The sequence below is a fragment of the Chelmon rostratus genome, chromosome 23, assembly GCF_017976325.1.
Source record: "Chelmon rostratus isolate fCheRos1 chromosome 23, fCheRos1.pri, whole genome shotgun sequence".
NCBI lineage: Eukaryota > Metazoa > Chordata > Actinopteri > Chaetodontiformes > Chaetodontidae > Chelmon > Chelmon rostratus.
Genome location: NC_055680.1, coordinates 19,759,968 through 19,786,922, shown reverse-complemented (window position 1 = coordinate 19,786,922; position 26,955 = coordinate 19,759,968). Strand labels below are relative to the sequence as shown.

General features: G+C 44.9%; 2 protein-coding genes across 3 annotated transcripts in view; one reads left to right on the top strand and one right to left on the bottom strand.

Moving 5' to 3' along the window:
- The first annotated feature begins 164 nt into the window (after nt 1-164).
- atp1b2a (ATPase Na+/K+ transporting subunit beta 2a) lies at nt 165-18,266 on the top strand. Of its 2 annotated transcripts, XM_041964506.1 has the most exons (10): nt 165-256; nt 395-593; nt 7,423-7,551; nt 9,438-9,542; nt 9,672-9,751; nt 9,844-9,969; nt 11,758-11,817; nt 12,288-12,314; nt 15,143-15,238; nt 16,783-18,266. In XM_041964506.1, exons 2-10 carry the CDS (start codon nt 488-490, stop codon nt 16,945-16,947), a joined length of 894 nt encoding a protein of 297 aa, XP_041820440.1. In that variant the 5' UTR covers nt 165-256; nt 395-487; the 3' UTR covers nt 16,948-18,266. The 2 variants fall into 2 exon arrangements, with proteins under 2 accessions (XP_041820440.1, XP_041820441.1); XM_041964507.1 differs by lacking the exon at nt 12,288-12,314 and having other exon boundaries at nt 181-593.
- A 3,798-nt stretch (nt 18,267-22,064) lies between these two features.
- The window catches only part of hmgb2b (high mobility group box 2b), an 11,188-nt gene continuing 6,297 nt past the window's right edge, over nt 22,065-26,955 (bottom strand). Inside the window, exons 3-5 of the mRNA XM_041964508.1 lie at nt 25,116-25,267; nt 24,034-24,208; nt 22,065-22,959 (exon numbers count right to left, since the gene is read on the bottom strand). Of these exons, the coding sequence (XP_041820442.1) occupies nt 22,831-22,959; nt 24,034-24,208; nt 25,116-25,267 (456 nt within the window). The 3' untranslated portion in view covers nt 22,065-22,830. The remainder of the gene's footprint in view (nt 22,960-24,033; nt 24,209-25,115; nt 25,268-26,955) is intronic.

Sequence of the window (26,955 nt, the reverse complement as noted above, 5' to 3'; positions counted from 1 at the left end):
GAGGATGAGGATGATGATGATGATGATCGATACAGGTGAAATGAAAGAGGCCGCTCAGGTGACAAAACCACATAAAACCGTTTCTGACACTGGCGTGAGAGACACGTGAGTGACGTCATCACATCCGGTCATTTAAAACGTCTTCTGTCATCACGTCACACACAGTCGGAGGAGGCGGGGTCTGTCCCGATGATGTCCCTCTGTGATTGGTGTGAGGGGAGCGTGTGTGACGTCAGACGGTGTTGGGGAGGAGGAGGTAAACCGCAGTGATCCCGTCCTGTCTGTCTCTCCGTCTGTCTCTCTCTCTGTCTGTCCGTCTGATCTCAGCGACCATCATCGATCGGCCGGATCGATACACCGACACTGATCGATTTTAACACGAATATTACCACAGCAGCAGCGGCGGGACGCTCGTGCCGTCACAGCGGGAACATCGCGCGCCGTCTGAGTACACGGACCGACCTCCATCTTCATCCTCTTCATCATCATGTCCGGCACCAAAGAGGAGGACCGCAAAGGCTCGAGCGAGTGGCGGGAATTCTTCTGGAACCCGAGAACTCACGAGCTCATGGGCCGAACGGCGTCGAGCTGGGGTGAGTCCCTTCCTCTGTCTGTCCACTGTCTCTGTCTCTATCTCTGTCCTCTCTTTTTATCTCTCTGCCCCCCCCCCCCCCCCCATCTGTGTCCTCTCTCTCTCTATCTGCCTGTCCACTCTCTGTCTGTCTGTGTGTGTGTGTGTGTGTCCTCTCTGTTTCTCTCTCTGCCCCCCCCCCATCTGTGTCCTCTCTCTCTCTATCTGTCTGTCCACTCTCTGTCTGTGTGTGTGTGTGTGTGTGTGTGTCCTCTCTGTTTCTCTCTCTGCCCCCCCATCTGTGTCCTATCTCTCTCTGTCGCTCTCTGTCTGTCTGTTAGTAAAAGTCTCTGTCCTCTCTGTCTCTCTGTCCTTTTCACATGCTGTCACTTTATTTCCATCGTTATTTATTGTCCAGGGAGGGGCCTCGGCTTTCACCATACACCTGGAACTAGTAATGATGATCATATTCCTGCAGCTGATCTTGAAATCATACATATAGGCGATCTGGGCGGATGTCCAGGATGTGGGCCCTGAGCATGAAGGGGCCCTGAGCATGAAGGGGCCCCTGAGCATGAAGGGGCCCCTGAGCATGAAGGGGCCCTGAACATGGAGGGACCCCTGAGCCTGTAGGGACCCCTGAGCCTGTAGGGACCCCTGAACCTGTAGGGACCCCTGAGCCTGTAGGGACCCCTGAGCATGGAGGGGCCTTGAGCTCTCTTGATATGATGTGAAAGGGAAAGATAAGATGAGATAAAACTTTATTTTTCCCCAGTCGGGGGAATTGGGGCATCACAGCAGCAGGTGATAACAGTGGGAAGAAAGATGGCAGCAGAGGTAGAGAACATGAGAAAAAAACTAAATACAAAATAAAAAGTAGAGTATATATGTGTACATATTATACAAGCAAAATGAAATTTGACTATATAAAAAAATAAAATATGTGTCATCAGTGTGTATCGCCCCAGTAGCTGTGGAAAAAAAGTAAGCTGCCTTCAGATTAGAAATAATAATAAAAAGTGTTACTGCCATTGCACAGGAGAATAAAACATACAAAACAGTAAATGATGTGTAATATTGCTCAAACTGTAAAAGGAAAATAAAGTGTGTGGATATGAGTATAATTTGTCAAACAGCATCATCACAGTCTGATGTTCAGCGATGCTGGAGTTTAATAATCTGACAGCTGATGAATGAAGGACCTGTGGTGGTTCCTCTTACAGGGTGGGTGCAGCAGTCTGATACTGAAGGAGCTGCTCAGGGCCCCCACTGTGTCATGCAGGGGGTGGGAGGGGTTGTCAGCTTGGCTAACATCCTCAGTGGAGTCCAGAGGACAGTCCAGGACAGAGTGCAGAGCGGCTGGGGGGGGGGGAGTTAACAGACATTAACATTACTTTCAGCTGTCTTTGAAAGTAATTAGTTACTGTCTGTGTGGAGTAATGCATTACTGATTACACTACTTACATTACATATAACAATTTGTCATGGACGACCCCTCCCACCCCCTGCATGAGATGGTGGAGGTCTTCAGCAGCTCCCTCAGTATCAGGAACACCACCACAGGTCCTTCATACCATCAGCTGTCAGATTATTAATCTCCAGCATCAGTTCATGCAGCTCTGTGGCTTCACATCACAAACCTGCTGCACTAATCTGTTACATCATCAAACACTAATGCATGAGTATCAGTGCAACTATCCTGAGCAAAATGTGTACACACATATATATTTATACACACACATATATATGTATACACACACATATTATGTATACACACACACACACACATATATATGTATATATATATACATATATATGTGTATATATGTGTGTGTGTATATGTATATATACATATATATACACACATATATATATACACACACACATATATATACATATGTGTGTATATATGTGTATATATATATACACATATATACACACACACTCACACACACACACAGTCATTTTTCCATCACTTCTGTGAACATTACATCATTTTACATTCAGTGCTGCTGGTGTGCCCAGTTTTACCAGTGCAGCTGTTGTCATTAGCTTTACCAGTACCACCAGTGTCACCAGTAGCACCAGTGTCACCAGTGTCAGAAGTGTCAGAAGTGTTGTCTCTTCTACAGTTTTGATAAACATGAAACTCGTGTAGAGAATCATCAGAAGATGAATAACTGTTTTAGAAAAGATTTGTTTCTTTGATAAAAATAGAGAAGTTAACTACGACTCCCAAGATGCATTTCACCGACAAACGACAGCTCAGAATTCTGTGACACGCTCTGTTCGTGTGTGGAGGATAAAACTGATGTTACAGCCTGCAGTTTAAATTCATTCACTTTTCATTTTTGGGTTAATTGTGGATGAATTTAGTAACCACGGCAACGTGTTTTGTTTTGTTTTGTCACTCTAAGGACATTCCTGACTCCAGCCACATGTCAAAATGATTAATCAGAAACATCATCAGCGTAAATAACTGACACTGGAGGTCAGAATAGAAACCTGTTGATGCTGCAGCTGAATTCGTCTGCTTCCACCCTCACCTGTCAGGCTCGCTAACGCTAACTCTGCTAACTGCCAGCAGCTCTGAGTGACAGGTACAGACTGCAGTTACTGGCCTGACCTCTGCTTTTTACACTCAGCTGCTGCAAACGCAGTCAGGGTTCAACCTTTGTAACAGACCTCCGAGTCCCGTCTGCTCCATCACTGTACGGGTGGAGCCAGAGAACGTACAGGTGACGTCAGGCAGGTAAATCACCTGAAGAATCTCCAAAAATCTGTGTGGAAAGACACTGAAGTAGTTCCTCAATGTGATCACAACACACACACACACACACACACACACACATACAAACACACGCTGACACAGACAAACACACACACACTGACACACACACACTGACACACACACACAAACACAGACAAACACACACACACACACACACATACAAACACACGCTGACACAGACACACACACACACACTGACACACACACACACAAACACACACTGACTCAGACACACACTGACACACACAGACACACACACACAAACACACACACTGACACAGACACACACACACACAAACACACACAAACACACACACTGACACAGACACACACACTTGTCCTATTTTCAGTATAATTCATGCAGCCCCCTTTAAGAGAGAGAGACATAGATTATAAATAGAGAGAGAGAGAGAGAGTGACCTTCAAAGAGGACATGGCTGACAGAGGACGAGCGAGCATCACTGACACTGAGAGAGAGAGAGATCTACTAACTGAAGAGGCTGTCTGTAATTTCTATGAGTAATAATTTTAGGATCCTGATGTGTTTATATACATCTCAGAAACTCTCTGCATTTATATACAGTTATATAAAATAAATAGATTTAACAAATAAAACATTAAAATATATAATAATGTATAATCACATTGAGAACTAGTTGTGGTTAACAGCGAGAGTATTCCTCAGTGTCCTCAATATTAAACAGTCCAACACGGCTCCAGCATGTGGGCTACAATAGATGCTACTAGCCACATTAGCCACAGAACATGCTAACGCAAAATTCAACAGGTTAACCAGCAGAATAAACAATAAAGCAACATAAAGATGACAGAACTTACAGGCTCTCAGTTTGAAGTCGGTATCGATCGTCATTGCGCTTCAGTCAAGGTAATCCACGGCCTCTCCTCTTCCTCAGATGGTGACAGTAGATGAAGACTTTTGTGTTGATTCTTGCAGCAACAACAGAGAAATTAGCGCGTATTAATGCTAATGTTAGCTTCACATATTTGTGCTACTAGATCCAGGGTTGCAGTGAGGAACATGTTAGTTACTGGATGGAACTCCAGTTCTCTGAGTACAAGCGTAGCCTCTTTCTGAATGTTATCCCATCACAGTAAAACTGTTGTTTTTACTCTGATAAAGCATTTAATCAGAATTTATTTATTAATTCAGTCACTGTTTCAGCAGTTGTCAGACTGTCGGAACACTCAGTTCTGTTCTACGACCAGACGACCACACGAGGTCCGGCTCTTGTCCACATATGGCAGCAGGGTTTTGTGGGGGGTCTGGACATAGATCTAGTTATCAGGACACAGTCCAGTTCAGGCCAGTGGTCTAGTTCTGATTCTGGTAGGTCTGACTTGATTTGGCCTGATCAAGACTTCCTGGTTTTAAGGGAGATAACACAGTGACACAACACTAGATTGACCGACTGACTATCTTCTTCCTGATCACACCTGACACACACCTGTTCTCACAAACCGTCTGTATTATAACATACTGAAAACTCAAGTCTGCTCAGGTTTACATAACTACACCCTGCTGATGTCATATGTCCCATCATGCACCAGGACAGTGGATGAAGGGCACATGCACACACACACACACACACAAAGGCACACTCTTACACACAATAAACAGAAGCGAACAACATCAGAGGCAAGTGTTGCTGTGTGTGTTACTGTGGGTGTGTGTTAATCTGGATTAAGCAGACAGAAGAGGTTGATTGGACTGTAATCTATCCACCCACAAACACACACATGTTGGTATTAATATACTTGTGAGGACCCTCACTGATGTCATCTTAAAGGGACAGTACAACATGTTCATAAATCAGATGGATATCACTGTCATGTCTGTGTGTGGCACTTCACTTTAAAGGTCACATGACGAGTCGGTGGGATTTGTTTTCAATACCGAATGAAAAAACAGAGTCAGCAGGACAACGTACACACAGAGAAATGACACACTCAATAACATTAGCATTGCTCCTGCACATCACTTCACATCACATCACTTCACATCACATCACATTTCATCACTTCACATCACTTCACATCACATTTCATCACTTCACATCACTTCACATCACTTCACATCACTTCACATCACATCACATCACTTCACATCACATCACTTCACTTCACATCACTTCACATCACTTCACATCACTTTACATCACTTCACATCACTTCACATCACATCACATCACTTCACATCACTTCACATCACATCACTTCACATCACTTCACATCACTTCACATCACATCACTTCACATCACATCACTTCACATCACTTTACATCACATCACTTCACATCACTTTACATCACATCACTTAGCATCCCATCCTATCACATCACGTCACATCACTTCACATCACTTCACATCACATCACTTAGCATCCCATCCTATCACATCACGTCACATCACTTCACATCACTTCACATCACTTCACATCACATCACTTCACATCACTTCACATCACTTCACATAACATCACTTCACATCACGTCACTTCACGTCACATCACATCACATTTCATCACTTCACATCACATTTCATCACTTCACGTAACATCACATCATCACATAACATCACATTTCATCACTTCACGTAACGTCACATCATCACATCACTTCACATCACATTTCATCACTTCACGTAACATCACATCATCACATCACATAACATCACATTTCATCACTTCACGTAACATCACATCACATCACGTGGCCTGGTAAGCGACCCTCTTGTGAATCCTGAAGAGATGACATGTGACATGTCTGATATCATTAATTTGTCCAAAGCACACAGACACCAATCAAATGTTAGTGTTAGTGTTGTTGATCAATCAAAGTTGATGTCTGTGTTTGGTAATATTTAGCATAACCATGAAGTAATAACATTGTTGAAAAGCCTCTTTTTTCTGAGTACACATTCAAATATGTTGGTTGGTTTTGTCGCGGTGAGAACTGATGAAAGAAGAAAGGGTGCACTCAGGCCAGACCAGCAACCCAACAGCTGAACATTCGGTGGCCTTCTCTGATCCCAACAGCTGCTAACTTTACAAACTGACGCTTGAAGCCGGTAATGATCAGAGGACTTTCTGACTTCCTGGGGAATGTTCAGAAATCACACATATTTAATGAGAATCTGGCTGGTTTGCACCTTTTAATGCTAAAAGATAAACATCATAATACGGACAGTCTTTATTTAGGTCTGAATTAATCTGATGGAATAAGACCATTGTTCTTGTTTGGTTGGCATCTGGCCTGACACCTTCAGGTAAACGGACAGCACAGTGCTGGATCACACTGACGTATGTGAATAACTATCAGTTCGTCCTTGAAATGTGTGCGGACCTCCCCCCCAGCCAACGGCTCAATGTTCAGAGCCGGGACAGGACGCGGATCAGAAACTGGTCCTCAGCACCGATGTGATCCTGTTAGACAAACAGTTTAATCTGCAGCAGAGGACACGTTTGATGACATTAAATCTGCAGGAGGAAGCCTTTAACAGGTTCAGCTCGCCAACAGACTCCAGGTCAGATTTAAAGACACTACGTACTACGTCCTTCCCTGTGGAGGTCCCAATGGTCCCAGATGTTTCAGGGGCATCAGGAACGAGCAGTCTTTGAATTAGTTCAGGGGTTCCAGGGGTCCTTGAGTGAGTTAGCATTGCATGAAGCATTCGTGATATTGCTATGGTTACCTGTAGTAATTAGAACAGAGGTTAAAGAGGTGTTAGCCAGTCAGAGCGGAGGTTTCTCTGTTGCCAGGTAAAAAATGATTTAGAATCTGTAAAACTGAACAGCTGTTAATGTATCTAAAAAATAACCAATAAGAGAAGACAGCTGAGACGCACTGAGATTACACCCTGTCCTCCCCCCTCCCCCTCCTCCATTCACACTGAATCTAGGTCATCAGCAGGGGGCGGGGCTAAGCACAAGAGGATTATAAAGATGACATGTAGAGGGAGGAGGGGACGAGTGGGGGAGGACAGGATGTGATGGACGTTACTGTTCATGAAAATATATTGTCCCCCCCGTCTCCCCCGTCAGGTCTGATCCTGCTCTTCTACCTGGTCTTCTACCTGTTTCTGGCAGGGATGTTTGTTCTCACCATGTACATCATGCTGCTGACGCTCGACGACTACAAGCCCACCTGGCAGGACCGCCTGGCCACTCCAGGTAGAAAAAACAAACACCCCTGAAACATCCCAGCTCCACCCAGCACACCCTGACTCCACCCAGCATACACTGACTCCACCCAACACACCCTGACTCCACCCAGCATACACTGACTCCACCCAGCATACCCTGACTCCACCCAACACACCCTGACTCCACCCAGCATACACTGACTCCACCCAACATACACTGACTCCACCCAGCATACGCTAACTCCACCCAACACACGCTAACTCCACCCAACACACGCTAACTCCACCCAGCATACACTGACTCCACCCAACACACGCTAACTCCACCCAGCATACACTGACTCCACCCAACACACCCTGACTCCACCCAACACACACTAACTCCACCCAACACACGCTAACTCCACCCAACACATCCTGACTCCACCCAGCATACACTGACTCCACCCAACACATCCTGACTCCACCCAGCATACGCTGACTCCACCCAACACACCCAGACTCCTCCCAACACACCCTGACTCCACCCAGCATACACTGACTCCACCCAACACACCCAGACTCCTCCCAACACACCCTGACTCCACCCAACATACACTGACTCCACCCAACATACACCCAACACACCCTGACTCCACCCAACACACCCTGACTCCTCCCAACACACCCTGACTCCACCCAGCATACACTGACTCCACCCAACACACCCTGACTCCACCCAGCATACACTGACTCCACCCAACACATCCTGACTCCACCCAGCATACACTGACTCCACCCAACACACCCAGACTCCTCCCAACACACCCTGACTCCACCCAACATACACTGACTCCACCCAACATACACCCAACACACCCTGACTCCACCCAACACACCCTGACTCCTCCCAACACACCCTGACTCCACCCAACACACACCCAGCATACACTAACTCCACCCAACACACCCTGACTCCACCCAGCATACACTGACTCCACCCAACACATCCTGACTCCACCCAGCATACACTGACTCCACCCAACACACCCTGACTCCTCCCAACACACCCTGACTCCACCCAACACACCCTGACTCCACCCAGCATACACTGACTCCACCCAACACACCCTGACTCCACCCAGCATACACCCAGCATACACTAACTCCACCCAACACACCCTGACTCCACCCAGCATACCCTGACTCCACCCAACATACACCCAACACATCCTGACTCCACCCAGCACACACTGACTCCACCCAACACACCCTGACTCCACCCAGCATACACTGACTCCACCCAACATACACTGACTCCACCCAACACATCCTGACTCCACCCAGCATACCCTGACTCCACCCAACATACACCCAGCATACCCTGACTCCACCCAGCATACCCTGACTCCACCCAACATACACCCAGCATACACTGACTCCACCCAGCACACACTGACTCCACCCAGCATACCCTGACTCCACCCAACATACACCCAGCATACACTGACTCCACCCAACACACACTGACTCCACCCAGCACACACTGACTCCACCCAACACACACTGACTCCACCCAACATACACTCAACACAGATGACTACGAGCCCACCTGGCTGGACCGCCTGGCCACTCCAGGTAGAAAAAACAAACACCCCTGAAACATCCCAGCTCCACCCAGCAGGCACCCAACACACGCTAACTCCACCCAGCATACACTGACTCCACCCAACACACGCTAACTCCACCCAACACACGCTAACTCCACCCAGCACACCCTGATTCCACCCAACACACATTGACTCCACCCAACACACACTAACTCCACCCAACACACACTAACTCCCACAAACAGACATCCATCCTGGCGATGACTGGTTGTTTAATGAGGCTCAGGCTGTGATTGGTTGACGAGCAGTTGTCTTCGTGTTTTAGGGATGATGATTCGTCCAAAGGGGAATCAGCTGGAGATCAGTTTCTCTGTCTCAGCCACTGAGAGCTGGGACGGCTTCATCCAAAACCTCAACACCTTCCTGTCCCGTAAGATGTTTCTTGTTTAATGATATGATGTCATCTATGGATGATTATTGATGGTCCTAATCAATATCAGTCATGTTTTATATGTTGCTCTTTACCTGACTGTCTCTCTACCTGTCTGTCTGTCTGCAGCGTACAACGACAGCTATCAGGTTCAGACCAATGATAACTGTCCACCAGATCAATACTTCATTCAAGAGGACAGTGGAGAGGTAAACCTGTCTGTCTGTCTGTCTGTCTGTCTGTCTGTCTGTCTCTGTCTTTTTGGGTCTCTAGCTTTCTGTCTCTGTTTGTCTCCCTGCAGGTCAGGAACAATCCCAAGCGCTCCTGTCAGTTCAATCGGACGATGTTGGAGGACTGTTCTGGGATTTCGGATCGTTTCTATGGTTACAGCAGAGGTCAGCCCTGCATCCTCATCAAACTGAACCGGGTATGTTGACGTCTGACGGAGCAGCCAGGTTACAGTAGACAGGTGCTCACTGTGTCTGTAGTCATTACCGAGGAGAGAAATGACCCGCAGACGTGAAACCACTGAGCAGAGCCACTGTTAACGTCACATCGACCAGCAGCCGTCCAGGCTGGATGGGGCTTATAGTGTCTGTCATAAGTATTGCTTTATAAATCAATCATGGTCAATAAAATGTAGCTTTTTTAATAAAGATTTATTGGAAAAAACTCTTTAATGTCAAAGTGAAAACAGATGTCTATAAAGTAATGTTAATGAAAGAAAATAATATAAATGAAAACAATTGTTTGCATAATTATTCACCCCCCCAGGTCAGTATTTAGTAGATGCACCTTCGGCTGCTGTGGATAGGTCTCAGTCAGTCTTCCACATCTGCCCACTGCAGTTTTAACCCATTCTTCTTTCCAAAACTGCTCAAGCTCTGTCAGGCTGTGCGGGTATCGGGCATGAACAGCCCTTTTCAAGTCCAGCCACAGATTCTCTACAGGGTTGAGGTCTGGGCTTTGACTCGGCCGCTCCAGAACATGTACCTGGTTCTTTTTAACCATGCCTGTGTAGCTTTCGCAGTATGTTTTGGATCATTGTCTCACTGGAAAATAAATCTTCTCGTAGTTCTCTTGCAGACTGAAAAAGATTGCCCCCCCAGGATTTCAGTGGATTTTGCAGCATTCATTCTGCCCCCTGTCTTTACGAGCCTTCCAGGTCCAGCTGCTGGGAAACATCCCCACAGCATGATGCTGCCCCCACCATGCTTCACAGTGGGGAGGGTGTGTTTTTGGTGGTGTGCAGTGTTTGGTTTCTGCCAAACATGACGTCTTGTCTGATGAACAAAAAGCTCAATTTTGGTCTCATCAGACCAGAATCTTCTTCCACTTGACCACGGAGTCCTCCACGTGCTTTTTGGTGAACTCTAGTCGAGATCTAATCTGACTTTTCTTTAACAGTGGCCTCCTCGTTGCCGCTCTCCCATAAAGCTCTGACGGTGAAGAACCCGGGCAGCGGCTGCCACATGCACAGTCTCTCCCATCTCAGCAGCTGAAGCTTGTAGCTCCTTCAGAGGAGCTGTAGGGGTCTTGGTGGTTTCAGTCTACGAGGGCGGCCTGGTCTAAGGGCCATATTCCTTCCATGTCTTGATAATTGCCTTCACTGAACTCCGGGGGTTGTTCAGGGCCATCCCCTGAATTGTGCTTCTCAGTAACCCTCCCCTGAGCTGCGTAGAGTCTTCATGGTGTAATGTTAGCCAGGAATACTGATCAGCCGCTCTGGACCCTTCAGACAGGTGTTTTAATCACTTGAAACACACGCACCCCACTCAGGTGAGCTTCATTCCACTAATTGTGAGACTATTGGCAACAATTTGATGGACCTCTGTTGAATTAGACCATTAAATTAAAGGGGGGGGGGGATAATTATGCAAACAATTGTTTTCATTTATATCATTTTCTTTCATTAACTTTATAGAAATCTGTTTTCACTTTGACATCAAAGAGTTTTTTCAAATACTTTTTTCTGTTCAGAGAGCCACATTTTATTGACCATGATTGATTTATAAAGCAATAAAAGGGTAAACCATCAAAGGGGGGGGGGGGTACTGTATAAACTCTTAAACAATGGCTTTGTGACTGATGTTTGGTTGAGGGGTCGGACTCACACACACAAACACTTCTGATCGTATGACTGTGCTAAAGATCAAAGTGCAGTCCTGTCCTTTACTGTCCACCTGTCTGTCTGTCCACCTGTCTGCCTCTCCAGGTCATCGGTATGTTACCAGGGAAGGACGGCCAGTCTCCTTATGTCACCTGTGGAGCCAAGGTCTGCATCTGTCTGTCCGTCTGTCTGTCTGTCTGTCTGTCTGTTAGCCTGTCTGTCTGCACACCTGTCTGTCTGTCCATCTGTCTGTCTGTCCGTCTGTCTGTCTGTCTGTCCGTCTGTCGTCTGTCTGACTGTCTGCCTGTCCGTCTGTCTGTCTGTCCGTCTGTCTGTCTGCACACCTGTCTGTCTGTCCATCTGTCCGTCTGTCTGTCTGTCTGACTGTCTGCACACCTGTCTGCCTGTCTGTCTGTCTGTCTGTCTGTCTGTCCGTCTGTCTGTCTGCACACCTGTCTGTCTGTCTGTCCGTCTGTCTGTCTGTCTGTCCGTCTGTCTGTCTGCCTGTCTGTCCGTCTGTCCGTCTGTCTGTCCGTCTGACTGTCCGTCTGTCCGTCTGTCCGTCTGTCTGTCTGCCTGTCCGTCTGTCTGTCTGTTAAACCCTCCGTCTCTTCTCTTCATCCCTCCATCTTCAGAGGTACAAAGTGGAGAAAGATCAGTGGGTAAGAACAGTAGAGAAGGAGGACGGTAGAACGTAGAACACCTGATGTCCCCATGACGACAGTTGGCCCAATTATCATATTGATCAGCGAGTGAGTCCAATACACAGCGGTGCAGTAAAGAGACGCAGTAAAGTGAAGTAAAGAGACGCAGTAAAGTGAAGTAAGGAAACGCAGTAAAGTGAAGTAAGGAAACGCAGTAAAGTGTGTAAAGAAACGCAGTAAAGTGAAGTAAAGAAACGCAGTAGAGTGAAGTAGAGAAACGCAGTAGAGTGAAGTAAAGAAACGCAGTAAAGTGTGTAAAGAAACGCAGTAAAGTGAAGTAAAGAGACGCAGTAAAGTGAAGTAAGGAAACACAGTAAAGTGTGTAAAGAAACGCAGTAAAGTGAAGTAAAGAAACGCAGTAGAGTGAAGTAGAGAAACGCAGTAGAGTGAAGTAAAGAAACGCAGTAAAGTGTGTAAAGAAACGCAGTAAAGTGAAGTAAAAAAACGCAGTAAAGTGAAGTAAAGAAACGCAGTAAAGTGTGTAAAGAAACGCAGTAAAGTGTGTAAAGAAACACAGTAAAGTGTGTAAAGAAACGCAGTAAAGTGAAGTAAAGAAACGCAGTAGAGTGAAGTAGAGAAACGCAGTAGAGTGAAGTAAAGAAACGCAGTAAAGTGTGTAAAGAAACGCAGTAAAGTGAAGTAAAGAGACGCAGTAAAGTGAAGTAAAGAGACGCAGTAAAGTGAAGTAAGGAAACACAGTAAAGTGTGTAAAGAAACGCAGTAAAGTGAAGTAAAGAAACGCAGTAGAGTGAAGTAGAGAAACGCAGTAGAGTGAAGTAAAGAAACGCAGTAAAGTGTGTAAAGAAACGCAGTAAAGTGAAGTAAAGAAACGCAGTAAAGTGTGTAAAGAAACGCAGTAAAGTGTGTAAAGAAACGCAGTAAAGTGAAGTAAAGAAACGCAGTAAAGTGAAGTAAAGAGACGCAGTAAAGTGAAGTAAGGAAACGCAGTAAAGTGAAGTAAGGAAACGCAGTAAAGTGTGTAAAGAAACGCAGTAAAGTGAAGTAAAGAAACGCAGTAGAGTGAAGTAGAGAAACACAGTAGAGTGAAGTAAAGAAACGCAGTAAAGTGTGTAAAGAAACGCAGTAAAGTGTAGTAAAGAAACGCAGTAGTGTAGTAGAGAGACGCAGTAAAGTGAAGTAAAGAAACGCAGTAAAGTGAAGTAAAGAAACGCAGTAAAGTGTGTAAAGAAACGCAGTAAAGTGAAGTAAAGAAACGCAGTAAAGTGAAGTAAAGAAACGCAGTAAAGTGTGTAAAGAAACGCAGTAAAGTGAAGTAAAGAAACGCAGTAAAGTGAAGTAAAGAGACGCAGTAAAGTGAAGTAAGGAAACGCAGTAAAGTGAAGTAAGGAAACGCAGTAAAGTGTGTAAAGAAACGCAGTAAAGTGAAGTAAAGAAACGCAGTAGAGTGAAGTAGAGAAACACAGTAGAGTGAAGTAAAGAAACGCAGTAAAGTGTGTAAAGAAACGCAGTAAAGTGTAGTAAAGAAACGCAGTAGTGTAGTAGAGAGACGCAGTAAAGTGAAGTAAAGAAACGCAGTAAAGTGAAGTAAAGAAACGCAGTAAAGTGTGTAAAGAAACGCAGTAAAGTGAAGTAAAGAAACGCAGTAAAGTGAAGTAAAGAAACGCAGTAAAGTGTGTAAAGAAACGCAGTAAAGTGAAGTAAAGAAACGCAGTAAAGTGAAGTAAAGAAACACAGTAAAGTGAAGTAAAGAAACGCAGTAAAGTGTGTAAAGAAACGCAGTAAAGTGAAGTAAAGAGACGCAGTAAAGTGAAGTAAAGAGACGCAGTAAAGTGTGTAAAGAAACGCAGTAAAGTGAAGTAAAGAAACGCAGTAAAGTGTGTAAAGAAACACAGTAAAGTGAAGTAAAGAAACGCAGTAGAGTGTAGTAAAGAAACGCAGTAGAGTGAAGTAGAGAAACACAGTAGTGTGAAGTAGAGAAATGCAGTAGTGTGAAGTAGAGAAACGCAGTAGTGTAGTAGAGAAATGCAGTAGTGTAGTAAAGAAACGCAGTAGTGTAGTAGAGAAACGCAGTAGTGTAGTAAAGAAACGCAGTAGTCTGAAGTAAAGAAACGCAGTAGAGTGAAGTAAAGAGACGCAGTAAAGTGAAGTAAAGAGATGCAGTAAAGTGAAGTAAAGAAACGCAGTAAAGTGAAGTAAAGAAACGCAGTAAAGTGTGTAAAGAAACGCAGTAAAGTGAAGTAAAGAAACGCAGTAAAGTGTGTAAAGAAACACAGTAAAGTGAAGTAAAGAAACGCAGTAGAGTGTAGTAAAGAAACGCAGTAGAGTGAAGTAGAGAAACACAGTAGTGTGAAGTAGAGAAATGCAGTAGTGTGAAGTAGAGAAACGCAGTAGTGTAGTAGAGAAATGCAGTAGTGTAGTAAAGAAACGCAGTAGTGTAGTAGAGAAACGCAGTAGTGTAGTAAAGAAACGCAGTAGTGTAGTAAAGAAACGCAGTAGTCTGAAGTAAAGAAACGCAGTAAAGTGAAGTAAAGATTTGTGGTGTATTTCGGCTGGTGGAGGATGAAACGTGGTTCGGGGGTTGGTCTCTGGAGTAGTGTCACCTGAGCCAATCACAGACCCCCCACAGTACCTGTAGAGGTCTGCAGGGGGCCCTAACCCCAACAGGTGGGAGGGGGTCAGGAGGTCAGGGAGAGGGTGGGTGTGCCGGGAAAAGTTAAATCAAGTTAAAAACTCCATTTAAAGTTACTGTATGACAAGTTATTGATGACTCATCTGAACGTATTGATGAAGTACTGATCTGTGTGTGTGTGTGTGTGTGCGTGCAGAGGGAGGACAGTGATAAGATCGGACCTCTGGCTTATTATCCTCCGAATGGAACCTTCAACCTCATGTACTACCCGTATTATGGCAAGAAAGCTCAGGTAACACTCATGGACTCCTCTAAACATGCACACTGAATAAAACTACGCAGTGAGTGCAGCAGTAATCCTCCGGGTGGCGCTCTTCATTGACATCATTCAAAATGACATGTTAGCAGACTTCAAAGTGGTTCTAGAAGGTGCTCCACCTCTCATTCAAGAGGATTCTTCAGTTCTGACTAACCGGTGGGGAGTCCCAGGTTTTGATCCTCCTGCAGGATCGTTGATCCACTGGGTCATCATGTGGGTCAGATGAGTCATGGTGTGGATGGATGTTAAGCTGGATGCTCAGGTCAGGACTCAACAGTCCACCTACACCTGAAGAACAAGGGCCACTCACCTGAGGACAAAACATTCTGTGGCCAGAGAAGACTGATGTTTGAAAGAGGAGAGAAAGACGCCATCCATGGGGGAGGAGGGGGGGTGGTCTGTGACACCTTACCAGCCGCTGCAGTCCTGAGGCCCCTCCCCATAGCCATTCACACCATGTCTGCAGAGCCAGTTGATCCACATTAATAGATTTAAGAGATCCATGGATGTTGATCTGTTTGACCTCTATGTGACTGGATTCTATGTGAGTAGATCTAATAAATCTGTCAGCAGATATTTCAGTCTTTACTGACAGTTTGAGGATCCTTTCAGTAGATTCTTATCTTGGACCCGAGTCAGTCGATCAGCCTCATATTGATCGATTCATTAATCTAGTTAAAAGTTTTGAAAGTCAAGATTATTACAGAGAATGCTGGGAAATCTCGGTTATTATTCTCCACTACTGACCAGCTGCTCAGCAGCGCCCCCTGCCCGCAGTTCTCTACACCAAACTGTGAAGAACTTGCATCATTCTTCAAAAAACAAAAAAGCGTCCATCAGAGGCAGCACTGCTGCTGCTGTGAACACAGACGAGCTCAAAACGCCTGTCGAACAGATGGAACCATGGGAAAATCCACCTGCTCTACGTGAACTGAGCTCAAAATGGTCCCACCAAGCCAGACACTGAGCTCTGGCACGCCAAGCTGCGGCCACCACCACCAGATGGGGTGAGGGGAGGCCACCCGCCTGAATATAAAGGTGTGCACGGCGCTGCCCGGCAGCAGCGTGTCGGTAGCCTGGCACAGTGCCATCTAGTGGCACGGAGGGAGGCGGCGTCTGGCTACATACAAAACCTTTGCTGGACTGGGACTGAGCTACTTTACCTTTGGACTCCCCACCAGTCAGTCAGACCTGAAGAAGCCTCTTGGATGAGAGAAGACAGATTTATACGTTGGCCAGGAGTCGACCCTCGTTGGACAACCAGGACCTGGACCACAGAGAGCCTTCACATGTCGTTGTTGTAAAGCACTTTGATCATCTTTTCTCGTTTGAAGTTTATTACTGTCATTAATTGAATTCTGTCAGAGGATCCGGTCGATCTAGTAGATCCATGGCGGTGGATACATGATAGTACTTCCATATACTACTGAGACTGCGGCGCAGTGTGTCCTCTCATACTCTGAATGTGTCCTCAGTGACGTCATGCTGTTCACCGTCTGATGTGTTTCTTGTCTCAGGTGAACTACACTCAGCCGCTGGTGGCTGTGAAGTTCCTGAACGCCTCTCTGAACACGGACATCAACATCGAGTGTAAAATCAACTCCAACACTCTCGCCGACGGCAGCGAGAGAGACAAGTTCGCCGGACGGGTTTCCTTCAAACTACGAATCAATGACAAATAGACACACCAGCAAAACACACACATTCACACAGCTGCACTAATCCAGATGTTTTAATGAAACTATTGAGTCCCCCCAGTCCAGCACATCAGTGTCATGATGCATTCAATGACCCTCTGAATTCTTTCTGTTTGTGTCCCCAGTACTCGTGTCAACGTTCATTTTGTTTATGTTCTCTGATGTGATTCTCTGAACAGCCTCATTGCAGCTTTGACTCAAACACACTGACCCTGAAACCGACCAATCAGCATGCACACACACTCTGATGTCACCACCACTGAGGATGGAGTGAAGAAGAACAGACAGCAGGAGGATCTTTACCTCCATCATCATCATCGTCATCATATCAATCTGCATGAAACGAAGACTAAATTATTGATCACAGAGCTGATGTGTTTACTGATCAATGGTTTCTTTATTCCACTGTATTTATTTATTTATTATTTGATTATTTATTTGTGTGCTTGATGATAACTTTTTATTTTACAACATTAATATCATTACAGATCAAACTCAGTTTAGATTACAGTCATGTTAACTTCTGATTGGCTTCTGTAAATGTAACGTCAGGTGAAATAGTCTCTGATTGGCTGTTCAAAAACAGTGTTACCGGTTCCTGAACATCATCAGACCAGAAACAAGTCCATACAGCACTCAAAAACCGGATCAGAAACACAACTAGTTAGAAAAAGAGCAGAAACCAGTTCAGAAAACCAGTTAACAAGACGAGATAAACCACATCACAATCCAGATTAGAAGCAGATTAACTATATAAACACAAACCAGTTCATAATCCAGTTTTAAAACAGTTCAGGAACAGGTTTGTGTTGTCGGCCATGTTAACCCTCAGTCTCCGTATTTGTTGTGGTGGAAGCAATCCACAGCCAATCAGATGCTAGCTTTAGTAACCATGGCAACAGTATTGGTATTTATCGTCTCTTTGAGCTTCTTGATTTTGTCGATGCAGCAGAAGGCTTGTTAGTTAATTAGATGAATAATTAGTGAAGAACATAAAGAATTAGTGGTTTTAGTTAATGAGTTAGGAAGTCGTTAGTCTTTACATTTTTCTGTTAACTGTTAACTTTGTTTACGTCAGTTTTTGTTCACACACACTCACCTGTGTCCTCACCTGTGAATCACACTATTGTGCCACGTGGACCCCCCCCCGTCCCCCCCCCACCTGTACTGCTCTCCACCAGTCGTCTTCCTTTAAAGAGGGACCAGCTAATCAGATGGTCCTGCTGTATGATGTCACATGATAACTTGTTTGTGATTGGTTTATTTCTCCTGACTGAAAATGTCCTTGTGTTTAACAGACATTTAAGAAACAAAGAAAACGTTTATTAAAATTACAAAAACAACTCGTCTGTGTGGTTACCATGATACAAACTGCAGTACTTCTACCTTCAAAGACTGCAAACTGCAGTACTTCTACCTTCAAAGACTGCAAACTGCAGTACTTCCAGGTTTAAAGACTAAGAACTGCAGTACTTTAAAGACTACAAACTGCAGTACTTCCAGCCTCAAAGACTACAAACTGCAGTACTTCCAGGTTTAAAGAATACTAACTGCATAAGAACTGCAGTACTTTAAAGACTACAAACTGCAGTACTTCCAGCCTCAAAGACTACAAACTGCAGTACTTCCAGGTTTAAAGAATACTAACTGCAGTACTTCCAGGTTTAAAGAATACAAACTGCAGTACTTCCAGGTTTAAAGACTACAAACTGCAGTCCTTCCAGCCTCAAAGACTACAAACTGCAGTACTTCTACCTTCAAAGACTGCAAACTGCAGTACTTCCAGGTTTAAAGACTAAGAACTGCAGTACTTTAAAGACGACAAACTGCAGTACTTCCAGCCTCAAAGACTACAAACTGCAGTACTTCCAGGTTTAAAGAATACTAACTGCAGTACTTCCAGGTTTAAAGACTACAAACTGCAGTACTTCCAGCCTCAAAGACTACAAACTGCAGTACTTCCAGGTTTAAAGACTACAAACTGCAGGACTTTAAAGAATACAAACTGCAGTACTTCCAGGTTTAAAGACTACAAACTGCAGTACTTCCAGCCTCAAAGACTACAAACTGCAGTACTTCCAGGTTTAAAGACTACAAACTGCAGTACTTCCAGGTTTAAAGAGTACAAACTGCAGTACTTCCAGGTTTAAAGTCTACAAACTGCAATACTTCTACCTTCAAAGACTATAAACTGCAGTACTTTAAAGACTACAAACTGCAGTACTTTAAAGACTACAAACTGCAGTACTTCCAGGTTTAAAGACTACAAACTGCAGTACTTTAAAGAATACAAACTGCAGTACTTCCAGGTTTAAAGACGACAAACTGCAGTACTTCCAGCCTCAAAGACTACAAACTGCAGTACTTCCAGCCTCAAAGACTACAAACTGCAGTACTTCCAGGTTTAAAGACTACAAACTGCAGTACTTCCAGGTTTAAAGTCTACAAACTGCAATACTTCTACCTTCAAAGACTATAAACTGCAGTACTTTAAAGACTACAAACTGCAGTACTTTAAAGACTACAAACTGCAGTACTTCCAGGTTTAAAGACTACAAACTGCAGTACTTCCAGGTTTAAAGAGTACAAACTGCAGTACTTCCAGGTTTAAAGTCTACAAACTGCAATACTTCTACCTTCAAAGACTATAAACTGCAGTACTTTAAAGACTACAAACTGCAGTACTTTAAAGACTACAAACTGCAGTACTTCCAGCCTCAAAGACTACAAACTGCAGTACTTCCAGCCTCAAAGACTACAAACTGCAGTACTTCCAGGTTTAAAGACTACAAACTGCAGTACTTCCAGGTTTAAAGACTACAAACTGCAGTACTTTAAAGACTACAAACTGCAGTACTTCCAGGTTTAAAGACTACAAACTGCAGTACTTCCAGGTTTAAAGAGTACAAACTGCAGTACTTCCAGGTTTAAAGTCTACAAACTGCAATACTTCTACCTTCAAAGACTATAAACTGCAGTACTTTAAAGACTACAAACTGCAGTACTTTAAAGACTACAAACTGCAGTACTTCCAGGTTTAAAGACTACAAACTGCAGTACTTCCAGGTTTAAAGACTACAAACTGTAATGCTGCCGTGGCAGATGCCACTTGTGATACCAGCAGTATTCTAGTCCTGATGAGAGACTATAAAAACTGGCAGCTTCTGTGGCACCTGGCACTATTTGTGGCACGTGCCAGCCAGGTGTGGTGTTGCCTTGGTTGCAGGTGAGCTGGCATGGCAGCTGATCCTGATTGTGACGCATGCCGGTCAGATTCCAGTGGCCATCGCTACTGGCCAGTTGCCATAGTAACTGCTGGTTAGATGCCACGGTATGTGCTAACTTTATCTGTTCTCAGCTCCTCAGAAAGTTCCACAACAGCGCCCCCTCCTGGTCATCCCTCTCTGGGCCGGACACCCAAATCTCACACAGATGGGTGAAGAGGCGTTCAGGGTCAGGAGAAAACAGACTGTCGGGGCACCGCTGCAGCTGTGTGAGAAATGTGGGGTTACTGAATCTGTTTTGAAATGATCCTGCCATGTTTGGCATCTCATCAGTTTGCACCTGTGTTGTCAGCTAATGGAGGTATTTACCAACCTGTACTGATCATTAGGATCTTTCCACCGGAGGTGAATGGACTAATGAAAAGTACTGAGATACCGGTTTCTCTCCAGAACTGAAGAAGCCTCTTGGATGAGAGAGAAATGTCTTCTAGGAGAAAGCACTTGGATGGATGAATGAGACTCTTCAGACGTACTGAATTACCTGGTTTACTGCAGGGATGGAGGAGTTTAAATAAAGCTAAGCTTGATTTAAATCAGCTTGTTTACTTTCTGAATGTTGGCGGCTGGTAGAAAATGTTCCAGGACTCTCCTGGGTCCTACTGCCTGAAAACTGCACAGTTCAGACAGGGAGGAGATGTTGAAAAGGACTTTTCCTTGTGTGTTTGTTATACAGCATGAATAACAGAGCCGGGTGAGAGAAATAATCTGCGACTGTAGAAGTGGAGCCCTTCAGTGGTCAAACGAGGTATTGCATGACTGACAACACGCTGTAAAGGTGTGTTCACTGCACAGTAAATCTCCAGCTCCACTGACTACAGGCTGAGGTGGAGCAGCAGCAGCTTCACACAAATACAACAACCAAACACGTCATATACTGGAAGGCCTGCAGGACCTCTGAGCTCCCCAGAACGTCCGTCCTGTTGTCTTACTGAGTCAAACCCACCAGCCTCAGTTTTATGAGTGAAGCTGTTTCTTGTTTTTCAGTTTTCCTTTGAACGTGTTGGTCTTCAGCTGAACTCGTGTCAACATACAGACTACTGATGACTTTGCTGAGCCGCCGACTGTCGTCTGCAAAGACTTTGTGTAGTTATTGTTGGTGATTTTAACATTGATGTTGAAAAGGCAGCAGCTGTGTTGCATTCTGGGTAACACTCAGCAGGCGATGGAGCTCAAACACAAGAACACTGTGGACTTTTCTGAGGCTGTATCGACGGATGCTGCTGTTCCTGATCATCCGATGTGGTGCAGACCTTGTAAACAGGACTGTTTACAGGACAAGTCAAACTCGATATGACAGGAAGTTAAAGACTGGACGAGGACAGAAAGGAGGACAGAAGAACAACAGACAGACTGTCTTTGTCCCTCAGTTGGTTGTTTTATTATAAAAGTTGAAGTTTCTACTCTGACAGTGAACAAGGAACAGAACAAACTGCAATAAACCTTCAGTAAGAAAATAAAAAACAACAACATGATGAAGAGCAGGAGGAGGGGGCAGGGTTTCCATGGTAACACAGAGGAGTGATGGAGGGTACAGGGAGGGGAGGGTGCAGGGGTAACCATGGTAACAGTGTGGGGCAGGGGGTTACTTTACTATCCTCTGGTGTCGGACAGTTCAACATCTGACGACCTCCAACACACACACACACACACACACGCACGCACACACACACACACGCTCGCACACACTCTGTGGTCCTGTGTGTGTTTCAGAGCAACGTGTCCGTCTCTCTGCCTCTGTCTTACCTGTCTCTCGCTGTCTGTCCGTCTCTGTCCCTGCCTGTCTCTCTGCCCGCCTGTCTGTCTCTCTGCCTGCCTGTCTGTCCCTCTGCCTGCCTGTCTCTCTGCCCGCCTGTCTCTCTCTCTGCCTGCCTGTCTCTCTGCCTGTCTCTCTGCCTGTCTGTCTCTCTGCCCGCCTGTCTCTCTGCCTGCCTGTCTCTCTGTCAGGATCAGCACACAGATGAGCATCGATCATGACTCAGCTGTCCAATCAGATGGCTGATAAACACAAAGTTATTCCAGCTGTAGTTCAGGTAGTCGGATACGGTCTGAACCATCATCAGGAGCTGGACCGGCCTCCTTCCTGACTGTCGAGTCACCTCAGGTCTATCGGCAGATATTACACACATCTGAACAGTTTGAAGCCGTGTGTGTTTTAGAAGGAATAACTGAACGTTATTTTTGGTTGATTCTGGCAGGTCCAGCTCAGAGGACACCTGTTATCACGGCAGTGAAGCTCAGAGTATCTCTTTGTTTCTGAGGCACAGGTGTGACACACACCTGTGTGACACACACCTGTTTGACACACACCTGTTTGACACACACCTGTTTGACACACACCTGTGTGACACACCAACCTCAGGCATGTGTTCACTCAGCTGTCACATCAAATGTCGGTTATTTAGTTTGTGTTTCTACTCTGTTGTGAAGCTCCGCCCCTGCCTCCTCTTGTCCAATCAGCTGTCACGGACCCTCACCTTCACTTTAACACTGCCTGACCTCTGAAACACACACACACACACACCTACCTGTCTCTCTCTCTAACACACTCTCAGTCTCTCTCTCATCCAGCTGCAGCTCTTCCTCTTTACTCGTCATCATCGTCGTCCTCATCTTCATCCTCGCCTTCGTCATCTTCCTCTTCCTCTCCTCCCTGAGCTGAAGAGCCGGGGTTCCTGGCTGCATATGTGCCGCCGCCGCGGTACGCCACCATGTCCTATCAAACGGACAGGAAGCAGTTTCTTTAGTTTTCTCCGTATGAGTCGTCTCTATGGAGACGGTGTCTGTCAGCAACAACACACTGATCATCTCCGTGGATCAATTATTACAGGTACTGAACATCAGACTCAAACAGCTCACTGAACAAATAACCAGAAGGTTTCCTCGCCTCTGTCATGTTGCACATGCTCAGAAGTGTCTCTGCTGACTCCACAGACTCTACACTGAAGAAATATCATCAGCTATTGATACACCTATTACCATGTATTAATACAGCTATTGATACATTTAATACTATATTAATACACCAATACATTTAATACAACTACTACTAATATGTTTATTACATCTATCAATAAACCTATTAATGCATTTAACACTACTGTCAATACACCTATCAATACATTTTATCCTGAATCTATTAATACACCTATTGATCCATTTCACACTACATCTATTAATACACCTATTGATCCATTTCACACTACATCTATTAATACACCTATTGATCCATTTCACACTACATCTATTAATACACCTATTGATCCATTTCACACTACATCTATTAATACACCGACGAACACATTTAATGAATATATTCATAAAACTACAAATGAATACTCTACCATCTGTCTGCCTGCCTGTCTGCCTGCCTGTCTGCCTGTCTGTCTGTCTGTCTGTCTGCCTGTCTGTCTGTCTGCCTGTCTGTCTGTGTGTCTGTCTGCCTGTCTGTCTGTGTGTCTGTCTGTCTGTGTGCCTGTCTGTGTGTCTGTCTGTGTGTCTGTCTGTGTGCCTGTCTGTCTGTGTGGCTGTCTGCCTGTCTGTGTGTCTGTCTGTGTGTCTGTCTGTGTGCCTGTCTGTCTGTGTGGCTGTCTGCCTGTCTGTGTGTCTGTCTGCCTGTCTGTCTGTGTGCCTGTCTGTGTGTCTGTCTGTGTGCCTGTCTGTCTGTGTGGCTGTCTGCCTGTCTGTGTGTCTGTCTGCCTGTCTGTCTGTGTGCCTGTCTGTGTGTCTGTCTGTCTGCCTGCCTGTCTGTCTATCTGCCTGTCTGTCTATCTGCCTGTCTGTCTCTCACCCGGTCATATTTCTCTCGTAGTTTCTGGGCCTTCTCCTCGTAGGGCAGTTTCTCAGACTGGGACAGTTTGCTCCACATCTCTCCCAGTTTCTTGGCACAGTCTCCTATAGACAGACCAGGATACTGCTGCTTCACACTGGGACGGTACTCACTGCAGAACACAAAGAACGCAGACCTGCAGACAGACAGACAGAGACAGGCTGGTTAATGTTTGTTCTAACCTTCTGGCTTTGACATTGTAACAAACACATAAATAATAAAACGACATGTTGTTCTTCCTGCTACCCAGAATTCAAGGTGACATATTCATGTTTTTTCTGACCAGCAGTCAGCAGATTCAGTTAACGATCAGAGAAAAACATCTCGTCCTCACGTTTGAAAAGGTGGAATCATGTTTGTTTGGAAGTGTTTTCTGGTTTTTCTTAAAGTTCTTTGTGGAAATATATATTTTTCTTTTATAGTCTTTTGTATAAATGTACATATAGTCAGCTTTTATTTTTCATCTCTCTATTCTGATGCTATTTTTTCCAACTGTTATTACCTGCTGCCTGTAATACCCAAATTTCACCAGCAGGGAATTAAAAAAAGTCTTATCTTATCTTATCTTATGTTGGAATTCTGCCAAAAGATCTCCCTAAATTCTCAGCTGGAGACAAACATGCACCAATCCCAACTGTCTGGATGAGACTTTCAAAATAAAACAATTCAATCAGGTGAGCAGCAGCTTTAGCCTTCACTGTGTGCTGCCCTCTGGTGGCAGACAGCTGTCACAGCTGATGACACTGCAGTCAGGTTTAACTTCTGTGATACTGGTTCCAGATCAGCAGCCTGATTCTGTAGAACAACAACCACTGAGACATACTCCGTGGCCTAGAGGTTGGAGAAGCAGCTTGTGATCGGAAGGTCGCCGGTTCGATCCCCCACCGGACTGGCAGAAAACTTGGGCCCTTGAGCAAGGCACTACAATATGCTCATATCTTTTTTGTAATAAAAATAGTGTGCTCGTGTTTCCTCAGGTGAGAGGACACAAACAGGATTGTGAAGCTGTCTGTTGCTTGGTATTGGGTGATTTGCTGACTTACGGGGGTCTCTTGGGTGCGTTGGGATCTTTCCTCTTGCGGCCCCTCTTTCCAAATCCCTTGGGTGGGACGTAGTCGCTCATCTCCCTGTTGTAACGCACCTTGTCTGCCTTTGCCATGTCCTCAAAACACTTCTTATCACTGGCAGACAAAGCCTGAAATCACAACACACACTGTCAGCAGACAACCTCCGACCTTCACCACAGACTGATCTGAGGTCTGAGTCACTGACGCCTCAGGAGCCGACCAGGGGTTCAAACCCTGGAGTATGTTTCTGTTGTTTCATGACTGTGAGTTAACATAAAAACATTAACAGACCACCTTTTTAACTAAGCTGATATGTGGCACTTTCTAGCAGAGTGTATTTCTACATGGAGCTCAGAACAGAACATGATGGTCGATGTGGAGTTTGTGCCACTTGATCCATGTCAGACCAGTATTCTCTCTTTAAGCTCTGTTTTTGGTCTCCTCCAGCTCCTGAGTCAAATATATGTTTCTTTAGCTGCTAAATGCTTCACTATGTTCACCAGCTGGCGTCTACCTACTGTGGCTCCTTCTATGGAAACGATGCATTGAGAGTGAAGCAGAACAGAAACGGATGAACAATGAGCTGAAAGTCACTACAGGTCTGAAAAGCTAAAGGAAGCTGCAGAATCAACTCAGAATCTTCTGGAGGTTCATTACTGCCAGAAAAAACAACACTGTCGTCACATTTCTTTATTATAAAATAAGTGGATTATTATCTAAACATACATACATCAGCATGATCACAACTACCTGAAAGGACAAAAGGCACCGCTGGAAGGATGACGTGTTTGATGTGTTTTTACTGAATTCACCTGTTCTGATTCTGTTCATTCATTTTATTGTTGGTTATAAAGTTATCCTTTACCCCCCCCCCCCCTTGCAGTAACAAGTCTCCAGTGATGATAAACAACCAAAGATCACATCTTCCCACCATCTTTGACTGGTTTTAACTGGTCTCTCTTTAAGAGGACACTAATGACACTCATTACAGTCATTTACAGTCCGCTCACGCTGTCAGGTGATTATCAGGTGATGCTTGGGCGCCATCTGGTGACACAAATATAAACAGCATGGTGTCAGTTTCAACTGAAAACCTGTTTGTACACATCGTCTCAGGCCAACAGGGTTCAATACTCGAACTGACTTGCTATTGATTACATAAACTTAATATTACAGCAGATTACTGTTCAGCTCATCTTATTCACAGAACAATTCCAGTTAAACTGCATCATTCAGAAACTGGTGGGGTCGGGGGATCTCTTGCCCGCCAGACTGGAGCCAGTGTAGTCTGCCTTATAACTTCCACTGTGGCAAAGGTTCAAGTGCATCTCATCAGCCCAGTTTTTACAAGCATAATTACTTTTAGTTATTATGTTTCTGAATATTTGACCTGGAGGCATTTTATCGATGATAATATTAAACAGTGTTGACGTCCTGTAGAATATAATAAAAATATTAAATTCTGCGTCTCAATATTTCAAATGAACTAAATGCTAAACTAAGACTAAATAACAAGACCGATTTATTTTATTATAGCAGCAAACTAAACAGCGTTTTTCTTTGATAATCAGTGATTCTCTGACATGCTATATTTGTAGACTGCGCTGTACTAACCTACACCCGAAGGGACTGTATGCCCATACAAGTCAGCTACCTACTACCTGGCAGCTCGATGATGGGGGGATGATGGACAGACAGTGATGTTGGGTGGATGTTGGGTGGATGATGGACAGACAGTGATGTTGGGTGGATGTTGGGGGGATGATGGACAGACAGTGATGTTGGGTGGATGTTGGACAGACAGTGATGTTGGGGG